Source organism: Balaenoptera acutorostrata, chromosome 9 (genome assembly GCF_949987535.1).
Source record: "Balaenoptera acutorostrata chromosome 9, mBalAcu1.1, whole genome shotgun sequence".
Taxonomy (NCBI): domain Eukaryota; kingdom Metazoa; phylum Chordata; class Mammalia; order Artiodactyla; family Balaenopteridae; genus Balaenoptera; species Balaenoptera acutorostrata.
Genome location: NC_080072.1, coordinates 10,977,130 through 10,994,106, shown reverse-complemented (window position 1 = coordinate 10,994,106; position 16,977 = coordinate 10,977,130). Strand labels below are relative to the sequence as shown.

Genomic DNA, 16,977 nt, shown 5'->3' with positions numbered 1-16,977 from the left:
TTCTATATACACAAAAGGGCTTACTATTTTTATTATTTTCCTCTTATCTGAAAAGTGACAAATAATAGCAATCTAGGTATGAATTTTCTTCATTACTCTATATATGAATTCTGTAATTCTATGTCTTTTAAACCTGACAGAGTGGTTAATCTTGGTTGCCTATTAATCCTGGTTGCCTTTCTTTGGTATTTCTCAAAGGTGATGTTTGAATATATAAAGCTTACTAGTTATAATTCAGTTATTAACATATTGTGTTCTCTATTTGCTTTCACCAGCTCTTGTATTCTTACCTAGCTTTTTCTGTTTCTATAATTTGTAGAATTAAGAGACATTCAGGAAATCAATTTTAGAAACCAAAGACTCATTAAAATAATCAAATCATGAGATTTTAAGTGTGCAGCGAATGACAGATCATTTAGTCAAACTCCTCTTTAGTTTCTGGAAGGTCCAAGGCTCAAGTTTTGAGATCATCCGTTAGATGATCACCTGGATGGCTAAATGGTGTAACTCATGTTATTGACCTAAGTATGCCATGTTAGAAGATGCTAAACAATGTAATTTCAGATCCACAAGTGGATAAAATCCCAGAAGGGGATACAATTATTAGCCAAGTTTTTAATGTTCACGTAAGTAAGAAGGTGATTTAAACATCAGGGGAAAATGCAGGAATAACAGGGGAAAAAAAAAAAACAGGAAGAGCCTTTAGGATTGTGGAAGCAACTTTGATAAGCTGTCTCATGGAGGAAAAAGTTCATCTTATAGAAAGACGAACTAGGTAGCAAGTATGTGTCAGAAAAAAATCACAAGCCCATGATGAGTTTAAGTCCAAGAATTTGGTTTTAAAAATGCAAACATGGCATTATGAGTTACACTGAATTGATTGTGAACTGCAAATGAACTGTGAACAGCTTTACTGAAAATCCTCTAACACTATTCCTTAGGTGTTCTTTATACTTTATCATCCAGAGACACTGTTCACTACTCAGAGAAAATATCTGTAATGTACCGATATTTTTTAGTCATAGAGGGAGGCTTTTCCGTTATGGAGACTGTTATTCAGAACAGGTGGATACAAATTGCCTCTAACAATTAAGCCGTGGAAAAGCGATTGCTTCAGAGTTTGGGGAGGTGGTTGCAAAACCATAAGAAAAGAAATGAACTTAAGTACTTTCTTTTGAGCAAAGTGTGTATATATGTTTTGTACTGTTTTGTAGACGTTTGCTAATAAAGATATCGCCAAAGATTAGAGACATAATCATCTAGAGGCAATGCTGGTAGTATGGCTCTATGTGCGTGTTGTTCAAAAGTCTCTACAGCAGATTCTCTTGTTTTAGGGGTAAGTAAGACTTCAATATATTCCTGCATGTAAGAACATTTAATAAGGAATATTCTTGGATCTGGAGGGCGGCAGATTTGGTTAAGTTAAAAGGGTAAAAGTTTTTGGGTTTTTTAAAAAATATTGATAGCCTTCTACAAATTTGATCTCATTGCCCTTTATAAACAGATATGTGCTTAGATATGTGTACTGACTAAATCAATACACACAGAGTAATGGATAAATCAAAAAAGTAATAAAAGAAAAAAAGATTTTTTTGACTGTGAGAGAGATGTATTGCTGATCTTTTTAATTACTATATTGGTATCTATGCAGTAGGACTATTATTAATTTGTCTTTTCTATTAAAGAATAAACAGAGTTTATCTAGCTCTCTTAATAAACACCAAGGAATTTCAAAGATCACTTCTGAAGGGGAAAAAAATTTTTCCCACTGGATGTGAACGTCTCCTTTGAATTTGGCTACTGTGTAGACCAGTTGTCTAAGTCTCCTACCTGACTTGTTCAGCAGAGATTCTTAACCTCTTTCAAGTCACAGACTTCTTTGGGCATAGGAAGAAACCTCTGAATCTTTTCCCCAGACTCATATACATATCATAATCCTTTGCACTCAGTTATGTGTGTGGAAAGGGAAGCATATGACCTCCTAGAACCCATTCATTGGCTCTAGGTTAGGAATACTTTTTAAATGAGAAAAGTCATTTTGTCCTTCTCCAGATACTAGCAGCCTTGCTTTCTTGTAAGAGCCCTTTACAAGATTTGGCTTCTTAGGTATTTCATAGTTTCATATAGAAAAGCTGCAATCCATATAAAAGTAGGCACTATTTCTCAAGCCCACTCACTCCTTTTATAGTTAACAGAAAGTCATGTGGAATTAATGTTCTTGATACTGATGTGCTTGTTCAAGAGGTATTTACTGGGTGTCTGCTGTATGCTGGGCGCCATGTTTGAGGCTGGTGACAACAGTGGGACAACTAAAGTCCAGGCTGTCAAGGATTTTGAGATCTAGTAAAGGATTTTCTCCCAGTCAGATCCAAAGAACCTTTGAAAATAATTTCATTCTTCCAAATTTGATTCAGAGGGAACCTTAAAATCTGAATCTAAATGCGTAAGTTTGTTACCCCAAAAAAGTGGGTTTTCTATGAAAAAAAATTTCTCTAAAACATATCTTTAATATGAGCCAATTGCATTTATGTGTTTCATAGATTACTTGCTTTACAAAGAACTGGAACCATTAAAGTTAAAACATTAAATAGCTTCCTGTTAAAGTTTATGAAAGTGAAGATAATGTATCCTCTGAAATTTTTAAAGAGTAATTAAAAATGTGATTCATAGTTGAAATACCAGTTTACATATAAATTCAGAAATTTACTGGTACATATTTACTGGGATTATAATTGTCTTTTTACAAATTAAAGTTGAGTAATAATTCTCCCCTACCAATAGGAAGACCTTGTGCAAGTAAGTCTACTTTAGGTATTCTTTGTATCTCTGTGTTGACTCTACCCCACCTCAGCATGCTTGTGAAAAAGGATCCATACCAAATGTGCCTTGAAGGAAAAGAAGTAACCTCAGTATTCTCCTGTCATGTCATTACTTGTTAGGTAGGGAGGACAGCCAGTAGTAGAGTCAGATTGTCAACTTTTCTATGGGAGAATTCACCAGAATTACTATTGAACAGTCTGATGCTCCAGGTATGACTCATTCCTATTTGGTAAACCTCAGTACTTCCTGGTAAGGGCCCTCTTTTTGGACTAACCAATCCAGAAATTTCATGGTTAAGTGCATTTCTATTTTACTTTCATCTTTTGTAAAAATGTTGAATGTTTCTCATAGTCAGCACTTTTTGGAATTATGTTATAAATTACATGGTTTTGATACTAATAGCATTCTCTTCTCATAGGCTATCCAGATTATGATTGGCATCTTTAGTGTTTTCATGTGGTATCTCCTATTGATTTTGTATATAGGACAAATTAAAGGAGTCTTTGGGACATACGAACCTATAACTTACAAAACAGGATGTTCTTTATGGGGAATTATTGTAAGTAAAATACATTTATATGATTTAATCATTCAGTAAATAATATTCATGCCACTAGTGCAACATAGGGAACAGTTTCTAAACAAAATTTTCAGGAGAGCTAAGTAACTAAATCCCATGTTGGTAATTTATTCAAAATCAGATTTCTTTTTTCAACAAGTATTTTTTAAGCACCTTTAATTTACCAGTACTATTACAAGAGATGTAGATATAGGAGTGAATACACAATGACAACCATAGGTTGGATTGTCCTTAGATATGTGAAAGACAGAATCTTAAGCATAATCTCCATTAGCATGGTTAATTTTCATATTTAGGGTCTTTACCTTAGGTTCCTCACACAATGAGTCTATACTCACAAATTTTCTAAATTTGTCATCACCTGCACTCTTCTGTGGTTTCTTACAGCCATAAGGTAGTAGGAAAGTCTGGGGAGTGTGACATCCTGAAAGCCAAGTGAACAAAGAAATAGGGAAAGATCAAGTATATTAAATTGTGTTATGTTGTCAAATAAGACAAGGGCTGAGAATCGACCATTGGATTTAGCAATATGGAGGCCAATAGTAAGCATGACAAATAGTTTCATCAGAAGGTGGGGCAAAAGCCTGATTGGAATTGGTTTAAAAAATAATGAGAGAGACCCAGCGGTCCAGTGGTTAAGACTCTGCCTTCCAATGCAGGAGGCGTGGGTTCGATCCCTGTTTGGGGAGCTAAGATCCCACATGCTGTGGGGGAGGCCAAAAACTTAAAAAATGAAATAAAATTAAAAAATAAAAAATAATGAGAGGAGAGGAATTAGAGACAGCAAATACAGACAACTCCTTTAAGGGCTTTGGTGTAATGTGGTATAGAGGCATGAGGTAGTAGCTGAGGGAAGCTTGGGTCAGGGCGGGATTTGCTTATTTGTTTCAGTAGGTTGTTTCATGTCTTTTGCTGAAGGGACTGAACCAGAAGAGAGAAAATTGATGATATATGAGATAAATGAGGGGAGGGAGGGATTATTAGAATCATGGACTTGGGTAGGCAAGAAATGAAGCATTTTAATACACAAATAGCTAGGAGTATGGACAGTTCATCTCTAGCAGTGGTTCTCAACTAGAGTTGATTTTTCCCCTCAGAGGACATTTGGTGATGACATTTTTGGTTTTCACAGCTGTGGGTGTACATCCAGTAAGCAGAGGCCAAGGATGCAGCTAAACATCCTCTAATGCACAGGACAGCCCCCAACAAAAAATTATCCACCTTTAATGTAAATAGTGTCCAGGCAGGTAACAGGAGGGAAGGTAGAGGACCAGAGAGAAAGGACAAATTTTATAGGTAGGTAGTCGGGTGTTGGGAGCTTGAGATAAAAATGAACGTTTTTAATAGCTGACCAGGGGATTGAAGCTGGTGAAGGAAAGAATATAACAGAGAAGTAAGGGGCTCAGATTATAGCTCCAGATGGGGTCAAAGGATTGTTAGAGTTGCAGTACTGCAGGTTATGAGCTAGAAAGATGGGAGATGGTGGACAGAGTGAGATAATTAAAATTGAGATTCGGAAGGTGTTGCACCTATTGACAGAAATAAGTACAAGAGAATGAACATGGGAGTGAGTGACTGAGATAAGTTAGAGTCAAAAGATTAGAGGAGAGAAATTCAAAGAACTACAAGCCCAGGTTATAAGAAAGATCATATAAGTATACTCTGAAATTACCAAGGATTAAGAGGTGTGAGAGAAAAGGTTAGAAAAGAATTAAAATCACCTAGAAATAGAAGAGTGACCAAGGAGCCAGTAGATGACTTCAACCAGAAGGGGTAGTGGGTGATAGAATCCGATGACATCTGATTCAAAGCTGGAAGAGAAAGAATGGTTGGAAGTAACAACAAGGAGCAAGGAGACCACTTACCCATGCTTAGAACCGGTGATATAAGGGCAGTAGGAGATAAGATGGCCACCATTTGAGTGGGCTATAAAGGAAGCAGTGGCCTCTAGGAGAGCCACTGCCTTTGTACATTGGCTTATAGGTGTCAAAGCATTGCCTTGGAAAATAATAGGAGAAAAATAGTAAATTTGCAGATAAAATCCAGATAAATGATTCCTGTCCTTCAATGTTTTCAATCATTCATGTTACAAAAATATCATGGTTAGCTTCTAGATTAAATTGTCTAAAATTTCAATTAAATATAATCCAGTGCAAAATTTCTCATTTAGTTCATAAACTTTGAAAGGCATTTTGTAAAGCACGTGGTTTGGTAATCTAGTTAGCACTAGTTTAAAATTCACAAGGTATTTTCACTTTGTATTCTGAACTAGTTCTTACCTTCACTGTGTACCTTCTTAGAAATCTCAATTTTGCTACAGAATGAAGTGCTGAGTGTGTAGACTTAAGTTATCCTTGAGTAATTAGTAAGCTTCAAGTTTGGCCTTCCTGTATATGGTGTATAGTATGAATGCAATTTTTCCACAAATTAGCCTTTGACTTAGATCTTTGTCAAAACCACTAAAACAGATAAGACAAAAGGAATATTTCACAGGGATTGTGCAGCCCACATTCAAACAATATGGCATAGCTTTACACTTCTGGGAGATAGACAAAGTAGCCTGGTATGAAATAATGGAACCTCTTTTTAACAAAACAAACGCAAAAACATGAATAGCAGCTGTTACGCTAATAATGGCTACAGTCTCAGTTAAGAGATGTATTTTGTACAAACACAGTCTGGAATAGATTCATGGACTACTTTTTTACATCTGGATTCATACACAGTAATTATAATCAGTGACAGCATCTCAATAGGAAGTATAGCATTAGAAGTAAGAATCGAATGAGTTCAGAAAGCATGCGCAGATTTAAGCAAACTTGGTCCCTGATTCAGGACTGCTTAAGTCATCTTTGGCATATTCCACAACGCTCTGTCTGAATTATGCCCACTGTCCCCTATATGTTTCTGTTATTAGTGACCATACTGTTATCTTCATTACTATATGATAATAAACTTGTCCTCACCTCTTCCACTGAAACTTCTTTATATTTTTTTACTCTTAATATTCTAAAAATAATTGACTTAGAAGAACAAGTTGTTAAAAATATTTTTTAAGTTGATGAGCATTATCAATGAGCATTTATAAATATATGTTTTTATATCCAGTTTATCATTTCAGGAGTCTCCATAATACGAGTAGCAAGGCATCCATCTCCACGCCTGGTAAGTTAAAATGTTTATGGTACCCTAGAAATCGCTTGTCACAAAGCTAAGTAGGTTTTAGTGAAAAGACAGTGGGCATTAAACAATGAAGGAATCTACCCTACCTGTAAAATAAATGAAGGAATTAATTGAAAATCTAGGAGCATATAATTTAATGTAGATAAACATGCTATATTAGTTACAATCATTTTTTTTTTAATTTATGTATTTATTTTTGGCTGCATTGGGTCTTCGTTGCTGCATGCGGGCTTTCTCTAGTTGCGGCGAGCGGGGGCTACTCTTCATTACGGTGCGCATGCTTCTCATGGTGGTGGCTTCTCTTGTTGCGGAGCATGGGCTCTAGGCACGCGGGCTTCAGTAGTTGTGGCGCACGGGCTTAGTTGCTCCATGGCATGTGGGATCTTCCCGGACCAAGGCTCGAACCCGTGTCCCCTGCATTGGCAGGCGGATTCCTAACCACTGTGCCACCAGGGAAGTCCTACAATCATATTATATAAAGGTTTCTAAGTTTAAGTGTGGAGTTTTCTTTGGTTTGGTGTTCTACTTTCTTTTAACATTGTGTGAATTTTACCGTTAGAAAAAAATTTAATAGGACCTAATGCCTTTATATATAGACATAATTCTGCCGTAAAGCTTCATTTTCCTAACTCCAATTTGGGAAAACAGTTGTACCTTGCAACAAAATAGAAAATCTGTTCAGAATAAAGATCCATATATAGTACAGGTGGAAAGATATTGGGAAGGAAAAAAATCTTAGAATCTTAGAGCTAAAAGATACCTTAGAAACTAATTAGTCTGCTCTCATAGTTGTACAGATAAAAAACTAATATCCAAAGATATTGAAGGATTTCCCTAGAGAATGAAAACCCAGGGTTAAAATTCATTGAATCCTATTTGGCCTGTTTCTACAGTCATTTTTCATCTTTTTTTTTCTTTTTTCTTTTTACAGTGGAACTCCTTTTGTTCAAATCATATATTATAAGCCTTTCTTCCAACTGACTCAGAAGATTGTAAAATATAATATTTTTGAGCCCAAATGGAAGATTGATGCTTATTGGTGTGATGATATTTCAGTGTTTCCTCCAAATTAACTGGGTTTCTTATAAAACAGGAAAAGGTTTTACTCTAATGGCAAATATAGCAACCCTTCTAAAGCTTCAGAAACTAGATCAAAGTTTTAACTAGATTTTTTTTTCAGCAATACAAACTGTTTAACCAAATTGTTTATTCTGAGTATAATAATCCTATATCTTCTTTTCAGCTTACATATACTATGATCATGAACATCTTATGCATAATTGTTGCAGTTATTGCAGTGGTTCTAACGGTAATGGAGTTGTCTTCTTTTGAGTCTGTGTCATATAGGAGTTATGGACAAGCGGTAAGTGACCAATTCTATAGGAACATCTTAATTTCAAAATTATTCTTTTCAGAGATTTTGAAGCCTGAGGAGGTAAAATAAGGCTTTTATTGGCCCCCATGAAATTCTTTGATTTCGTAGTAAGCTCTTGATTGAAAGTTTTAATTCAAAAATAACTCTAACATTTTTTTTGTAAGTATTAATAGGATGTTTGAAATCTTGACATACCCAATTAAAATAAAGTAGAAAATTTGAAGACTTCAGTGATAAGTTATATATATAGTAAGATATATATATACATACATGTGTATGTATACATATATATATATACACACATTAGGATGATTCTCTTAATGAAAGAAAAGTATAATCCTAGACGTTAAAACCATTCCCCAAAATCAACAAAAGAATTCTGCTATTGATGCATATAGTAGTTGGAATTGTATACAGCTACTCATTTCTGCTTTAACATAGATATTTTCATATATAGCCTATTTTTGTGTCTCACATGAATTTTGCTTTAAGTCCTCAAATGCCAAATATGCATGAATCTGCCTTGCTTCCATTTAATTAAACATCCAATCGCATACTTTGTACCAGAAAAATAACTATATCTCTTTTTAAGATAGTAACGTTCTCCAGTAAATGTGAATATCTTTACTGATATTACAGTAGATTTATTTCAGTTGTGTTGAATTTAAATTCCGAATAACAGAATATTAATGCTGCAAAAGACTTTAGCAATAATTATAAAAATCTTCCATTTAAAATGAGAACGGATTGGAGTGGAGCTCCTCTTTGTTACTGAACAACAGAACAAAACAAATAACAATTTGGAAATTTTAATTCAAAATAATTCTGAGTAGAAGTCTCATTCTAGATGAGGGATAAACTTCTTTCTCCTCCGCTATATACCCTCTCTCTATACCTGCAGTATATTATAAAGGGGACCATCAGATGAAGGAATCCAAACATGGAGAACAAAAGCCTAGGAGACAATAAGATGATGAGAGAAGATGCAGTAATACCTCCAAATAGATTGTCTGTCATGAATGATGTATTGATTTAAATAAGCATGCATCAGATTTTCTCTGTAAATTGTAAGAAAATTTTTCATTTGCCCTGGAAATCCAATCTAGGTATCTTCAATTCTTATTTCAGGGGCAGAGATAGGGAGGGGTGGAATTAGTAAGTATAGAATTGTTTCAAGTTATTTTAGCTTACCACTCTTACTCATAAGCTTATAATCTTAGTTTAAGATAATATGGCATAATTGCCAAGACTTAACCTTTGCAAACAGTATTACAAACCATTGTACATTGTATTTGTCTGACATGAACTTAGTACTAATGATCAATTTCACAATCTCCCAAACACAAGTTTCAGCTTCGTTTGCTGTAATTAGTTACACAAAATGAATTTATATACTGTCTTTTCCTAGAGGCCTTATAGAATTATATACCTACATTTTCTAAGGCAACCAATATTTTACAAGATTTTTCATATGCCAGCTTTCTAACATAAACAAGTAGCTTGGCTAAATCCACAAACTCATCAAGTTATCAGTGTTCTCAGGTAGGTTCAGCTATCTCCAAAAGTTCATGCCTCTGAAAAATACTTCTTATACAATAAATCCAGAGCTAGACTGCCTTTATTCAGATACTACCTTTCATATTCACTAACTGTGTGACCCCTTGGACAAGATTCTTAACTTCCCCGTTCTTTAGTTTCTTTATGTGTAAACGGAGAAGATGCTATCACATATCTATTAGTTAACTGCTCTGTCTCTCCCAAACTCCAAGCATGTTGTTCTAATGTTCTAATGACTTTTCTACTTGGATATGCTTCTATCGTCATCATCTCAAACTCAAAGTATATACAATGGAAAATGTTTACCTCCTCAAAAGTACTGTACTGCAAGACTCCCTTATTTCAGTGTCCTAGGCTCAAAACCTTGATGTAATCCTCAAACCCTTATCTTTTCACTGTCTTCCCAATTACCAAGTACTGTTTATCATTTACTTAAATTTTTATTAATCAGGGATCTTTTGGTTGTGACAAGAAATACAGCCCAAATTGACTTCCCAGAAAAGGACACTTAACTGACTTAAGCTGGATTCAGAGGCTTAAGTTATGTGTTGAGAACTCAGTCACTTTTTCTGTTCTTTTCCTATTTGAACTTCTCTGGCACATAACTTGCCACTTTCAGGGGAAGAGTTTGAGAATAACACTAACACACATAAATTATGGAGTGTGGGCAAAATTACTTTTTACAGTCTTGCCAACTAAGAGGTCACAAGTACTTCCCAGCTAAAATGCTATGATTATGTTTCTGTCAATAAAATTAAATGAGAATTCTTTACTTTGCCATTTCAAACCCCCTACAGTCTTTTCTTTATCTTCCTGTTAATATCATCATGAATGAACACTTTACCTGAATTAAACTTGCTTTATCATTTTCTCAAAAAATGTTATGTTCATTCTTGCATTCAGTTTTTTGCTCACATTACCAAACTGTAGGTCATGTGATATATAATTTAGCTTTATTATTGGTTTTTTAATGTCTCCATTTCTTAATTATATTGTCACACTCTTAATTTATGTTATTAAATTCTTTCTGAAACAAAATAGGTTACAAAGAAACAAGTAAACTAAAGCTGCCTAGAATATTGCTTTCCTCCTTCATTTTTCTTAGTCTTTATTTCAAAGATCCTACCTCTTTACAAAGTCTTCCTAGATATGAATGGCTTAAGGTGAGTCTCCTGTCCTGTATAATTGTTGATCAAGTTCTTATCCATTTTGACATCTTTAACCTTATCATATGTTACCTTATATTATCTTTCTATATTTTCTACTTGAATATAAACTGAGAAATCAGGAATTTTTTGTCATTTCATTCTTACCATCTAATCTCTACCACCTAATAATTTCTTGCATATCAAAGGTATTAAATAAACCCAACAGAAAAAGGGGGGAAGATAAAGGAATTGAAGGAGAGAGAATTATGATGTTATTCTTTCTGGGTCAGAATATCATTCTTGTCTTAACACAGCCATCACAGAAACTACATTTATTTTCAGGCTTAGTACCAAACCATCATCCTCATATGCAGTTGAGAATACCTTTCCAATAGCAACAAAAGGGATCTGCTTTATTTATCCCAGAAATCACAATCACCTTATACTTCCAAGTGAAATGTTTCTCTTTTTGAATTTATTCATTCTTCCATCTGATACTATAGCAATTTCTGTGTGAGATTTTTACACATGTAAATTTAAGTAAGTTTGTAATTAATAATAGCTGTTTTAATGATGAGAACTGCTTGATAAAATCTCTTGGTGGCCCTCTTATCATTGGAGACAGAATAGCCAAATCTTGTTGACTGAAGAGTTTGGATAGTGAGCTGTGCCAGAGACTCTAGTGAAGAGAATGAGAATGAAGAGTTGCAAGAATTGAGACAAGACTGCTGAGTGATGAAGATCAAGAATTACAGCTGTAGATAATGAATTGGGGGAATGAAAGCTAGGAAAGTGAAGCAGAAAGCACAGGCATAGGAATGCCTAGGGAAATCAAATGATGAAAGAGGCTTATTTATTCTTCTGATTCCCTTCTTTTCCTTGACTCTCATATTAGGAGCTCCTTCCATGACCATATCTGCACTTACTAAAGATAATAATGCAAGTGAGGTCAGTGTGCCCTCTGGGCTTTTCCACAATCTGGGCAGAGGGCCAGTCTCCATGTGCTTCCTCTCTGCTTCTTCAGGTTTTCCTGGGTTCTTAGCTGAGAGAACCGCATAAGGACTGGGCACTTTTCTTGGTGCTGTGACTTGCCTCAAGACTGGACCTCACTACAGACCTCTACCATCCCTACACATCTTAAAGACAGTTTCCAAGATCTTTTAGGTATCTTAAAATCTTAAACTTGGAGGAGACAAGATGGCAGAATAGAAAACTTGAGCTCACCTCCTCTCATAAGCACACCAGAACCACAACTAACTGCTGAACACCCGTCGATAAAAAAGACTGGAACCTACCAAAAAAGATATTCTACATCAAAAGACATAAAGAAGAAACCACAATGAGACAGCAGGAGGGGCGCACTCGTGATATAGTCAAATCCCATACCTCCCAGGCGGGTGGCCCACAAACTGGAAAAAAAGTATATCACAGAAGTTCTCCCACAGCAGTGAGAGCTCTAAGCCCCACATCAGGCTCCCCAGCCTCGGGGTCTGGCATCAGGAGGAGGAGCCCCCAGAGCATGTGGCTTTCAAGGCCAGTGGGGCTTGATTGCAGGAGCTCCACAGGACTAAGGAAAACAGAGACTCCACTCTTGGAGGGCACACACAAGGCCTCGCACACACCAGGACCCAGGGCAAAAGCAGTGACTTCATAGGAGCCTGGGCCAGACTTCCCTGCTGGTCTTAGAGGGTCTCCTGGGTAAGCAGGGAGTGTCTGTGGCTCACTCTGGGGTCATAAAAGTGGGTGGCAGACATATCAGGGAGTATTCATCTGCATGAACGCTCCTCAAGGCAACATATTGCTTTGGTCATTAGCACCAAGGCCTGGCCCCACTGAACAGCCTGTAGGCTCCAGTGCAGGCATGCCTCAGGCCAAACAAGTAACTAGGCGGGGGACACAGCCCCAGCCATCTGCAGGCAGGCTGCCTAAAGACATCCTGAGCCTACAGCCACTTCTAGACATGCCCCTTGACACAGTACTGCCCACCAGAGGGCCAAGACCCAGCTCCACCACTAGTGGGCAGGCGCTGGCCCCTCCTGCCAGGAAGCCTCTACAAGCCTCTAAACCAGCTTAACCCACTAGGTGGCAGACACCAGAAGCAAGAAAACTATGATTCTGCAGCCTGCAGAAATGATTCCACAAACACAGAAACTACGCTGGGACCAGCTGGTCCCTGGCCCTTGGATGACGAGAGGGGTGTGTACTGCTGGGATACATAGGGCATCCCCTACAGAGGGCCACTTCTCCAAGGTCGATAAATGTAACTAACCTACCATGTACATAAAAATACAAATAGAAATTTAAACAAAATGAGACGGCAAAGGAGTGTGTTCCAGAGGATGAAACAAGATAAAACCCCAGAACGACTAAGTGAAGTGGAGATAAGCAATCTACACCAGAAGTAGTTCAGAATAATGATTGTAAATATGATCCAAGAACTCAGGAAAAGAATGGATGTACAGAGGGAAAAGTTACAAGAAGTTTTTAACAAAGAGAAAATATAAAGAACAATGAAACAGTTGAAGAATATAATAACTGAAATGAAAAACATATTAGAAGGAATCAAAAGCAGAATAAATGAGGCAAAAGAATGGTTCAGCGAGCTGGAAGACAGAGTGGTTGGTGGAAATCACTGCCATAGAAAAGAATAAAGAAAAAAAGAATGAAAAGAAATGACAGTTTAAGAGACCTCTGGGACAACATCAAATGCACCAACATTTGCATTATAGGGGTCCCAGAAGGAAAAGAGAAAGAGAAAGGGCCTGAGAAAATATTTGAAGAGATAATAGCTGAAAACTTCCCTAAAATGGGAAGGGAAACAGTCACCCACGTCCAGGAGGCACAGAGAGTCCCAAGGAGGAACATGCCAAGACACATAGTAATCGAACTGACAAAAAGTAAAGATAAGAGAAAATGTTAAAAGCAACAGGGGAAAAGCAACAAATAACATACAAGGGAATCCCCATAAAGCTATCAGCTGATTTTTCAGCAGAAACTCAGCAGGACAGAAGGGAGTGGTATGATATATTTAAAGTGATGAAAGGGAAAAACCTACAACCAGGAATACCCTACCCAGCAAGGCTCTTGTTCAGATTTGATGGATAAATCAAAAGCTTTACAGACAAGCAGAAGCTAAAAGAATTCAGCACCACCAAACATGTTTTACAACAAATGCTAAAGGAATTTGTCTAGGCAGAAAAGAAAAGGCCACAACTAGAAACAAGAAAATTACAAAATGGGAAAGCTCACTGGTAAAGGCAAACATACAGTAAAGGTAGGAAATCATCCACACACAAATATGATATCAAAACTAGTAATTGTGAGAGAAGGAAAGTACAAATAGAGGATATTTTAAATGCACTGGAAATTAAGAGGTGAGCAATTTAAAACAACCATGTGGATATATACATAGACTGCTATACCAAAAATGTGTAATACATATACACACAAAAAAGAAAAAGGAATCCAAACATAATGCTAAAGAAGAGAACAAAAGAGGAAACAAAACAAAAAAAGACCTACAAAAACAAATCCAAAGCAATTAACAAAATGGCAATAAGAACAAACATATCAATAATTACCTTAAATATAAGCAGATTAAATGGTCCAACCAAAAGACATAGACTGGCTGAATGGATACAAAAACAAGACCTGTATATATGTTGTCTACAAGAGACCCACTTCAGATCTAGAGACACATACAGACTGAAAGTGAGGGTATGGAAAAAGGGATTCTATGCAAATGGAAATCAAAAGAAAGCTGGAGTAGCAATACTTATATCAGACAAAATAGACTTATAATAAAGATAGTTACAAGGAACAAAGAAGGACACTACATAATGATCCAGGGATCAATCCAAGAAGAAGATACAACAATTGTAAATATACATGCACCCAACATAGGAGCACCTCAGTATATATAAGGCAAATGTTAACAGACATAAAAGGAAAAATTGACAGTAGCACAATAATAGTGGGGGACTTTAACACCCCACTTACATCAATGGACAGATCATCCAGACAGAAAACCAATAAGGAAACAGGCCAGACACATTAACATTAAATGACACATTAGTCCAGACAGACTTAACTGATATTTATAGAGCATTCCATCCAAAAGCAGGAGAATACACATTATTTTCAAGTGCACATGGAACATTCTCCAGGAGAGATCACATGCTGGGCCACAAAGCAAGCCTCGGTAAACTTAAGAAAATTGAAATCATATCAACCATCTTCTCTAACCACAAGGCTATGAGTTTAGAAATAAACTACAAGAAAAAAACTGCAAAAAAACACAAATGTGGAGGCTAAACAATATGCTACTAAACCAACAGATCACTGAAGAAATGAGAGGAAATCAAAAAAAAATCTTAGAGACAAATGAAAACAAAAACATGACGATCCAAAAAACCTATAGGACGCAGCAAAAGCAGTTCTAAGAGGAAAGTTTATAGTGATACAAGCTTACCTCAGGAAACAAGAAGAATCTCAAACAACTAACCTTATGCCTAAAGCAACTAGAGAAAGAAGAACAAACAAAACCCGAAGTTAGTAGAAGGAAAGAAATCATAAACATTAGAGCAGAAATAAATGAAATAGAGACTAAGAAAACAATAGAAAAGATCAATGAAATGAAAAGCTGGTTCTTTGAAAAGGTAAACAAAATTAATAAACCTTTAGCCAGACACAAGAAAAAAGAGAGGGCCCAAATCAATAAAATTAAAAAGAAAATTGGAGAAGTTACAACTGACACCACAGACATACAAAGGCCCATAAGAGACTACTACAGGCAACTATATGCCAATAAAATGGACAACCAAGAAGAAATGGGCAAATTCTTAGAAAGGTACAATCTCCCAAGACTGAACCAAGAAGACATAGAAAATATGAAGAGACCAATTACAAGTACTGAAATTAATTTGTGATTTTAAAGCTTCTGATAAACAAAAAGTCCAAGACCATATAGCTTCACACGTGAATTCTATGAAACATTTGGAGAAAAGTTAACACCTAATTCTCTGGAACTATTCCAAAAAATTGCAGAGGAAGGAACACTTCCAAACTCACTCTTTGAGGCCATGATCACCCTGATACCAAAACCAGACAAAGATACCACCCAAAAAAAATTACAGGCCAATATTACTGATGAACATAGACGCAAAAATCCTGAACAAAATACTAGCAAACTGAATCCAACAATACATTAAAAGGATCATACACCATGATCAAGTGGGATTTATCCCAAGGATACAAGGATTTTTCAATATCCACAAATCAATCAGTGTGATACATTAACAAATTAAAGAGTAAAAACTGTACGATCATCTCAATAGATGCAAATGAACTTATTTACAAAACAGAAATAGACTCACAGACATAGAAAACAAACTTATGGTACCAAAGGGGAAAGGGAGGGGGTGAAGGATAAATTAGGAGTTTGGGATTGATGTATACACACTACTAAATATAAAATAGATAACCAACAAGGACCTACTGTGTAGCATGGGTAACTGTACTCAATGTTCTGTAATAACCTATAAGGGAAAAGAATCTGAAAAAGAATATATATATATATATATATACATACACATATACATATATACACATATATGCATATATAACTGAAGCACTGTGCTGTATACCTGAAACTAACACAACATTGTAAATTAACTATACTTCAATAAAAAAATTGTTCTAATTTTTACAAAAGATGATGCAAGATGTCTCCCTATTTTCTGGTTTCAGAAATTTGGGAGAGAAATTTCACGTGTTTTACTGGGCTTCTACCCCTTGGAATTGTGTATTGCTTTCACATACACAATCTTCGGCTATGTTGGTTTGGTAAGTTTTGATGTAACCCTCTGGCAAATCTAGAGATGTAGATTTCTAGTAAGCACACTCTAGGAGGAGATGAAGTGTTCTGATACAATATGTTTGGAACTAATAGAATATGTGATAATATTCACTTTTTTAATTTTTTCTTTTTTGTTTATAAAATTACAAAAGTAATATGTGAAACTGAATATTAAAATGTAAAAAAATTGTAGAGTAAAATGTTATTCTCTAAATATAGTCCCCATCATGCTCACATACCAAAATCTATACAAAAAGGCATGCACACACATACACACACTTTTCTTTCTTACTAATTGTGTGATCATCTTATTTTGTTACATGCTTTTATTCTCAGCTATCATAAACATCTTTCCATTGTAAGCATATGTAAACAATGCCTTTTAATAGCATCATAGTTTTCCTTAGTATTTATTTTAACATTCCTTTATTGCTGCTGCATATTTAACTTTTTTCCA

The 16,977-nt window shown here is 35.8% G+C and overlaps 1 protein-coding gene across 1 annotated transcript in view; it reads left to right on the top strand.

Moving 5' to 3' along the window:
* Positions 1 to 1,279: 1,279 nt before the first annotated feature.
* MS4A13 (membrane spanning 4-domains A13) overlaps positions 1,280 to 16,977 on the top strand; it is a 37,547-nt gene continuing 21,849 nt past the window's right edge. The window contains exons 1-5 of the mRNA XM_057552492.1: positions 1,280 to 1,336; positions 3,239 to 3,379; positions 6,509 to 6,565; positions 7,827 to 7,946; positions 16,412 to 16,507. Of these exons, the coding sequence (XP_057408475.1) occupies positions 1,280 to 1,336; positions 3,239 to 3,379; positions 6,509 to 6,565; positions 7,827 to 7,946; positions 16,412 to 16,507 (471 nt within the window). The remainder of the gene's footprint in view (positions 1,337 to 3,238; positions 3,380 to 6,508; positions 6,566 to 7,826; positions 7,947 to 16,411; positions 16,508 to 16,977) is intronic.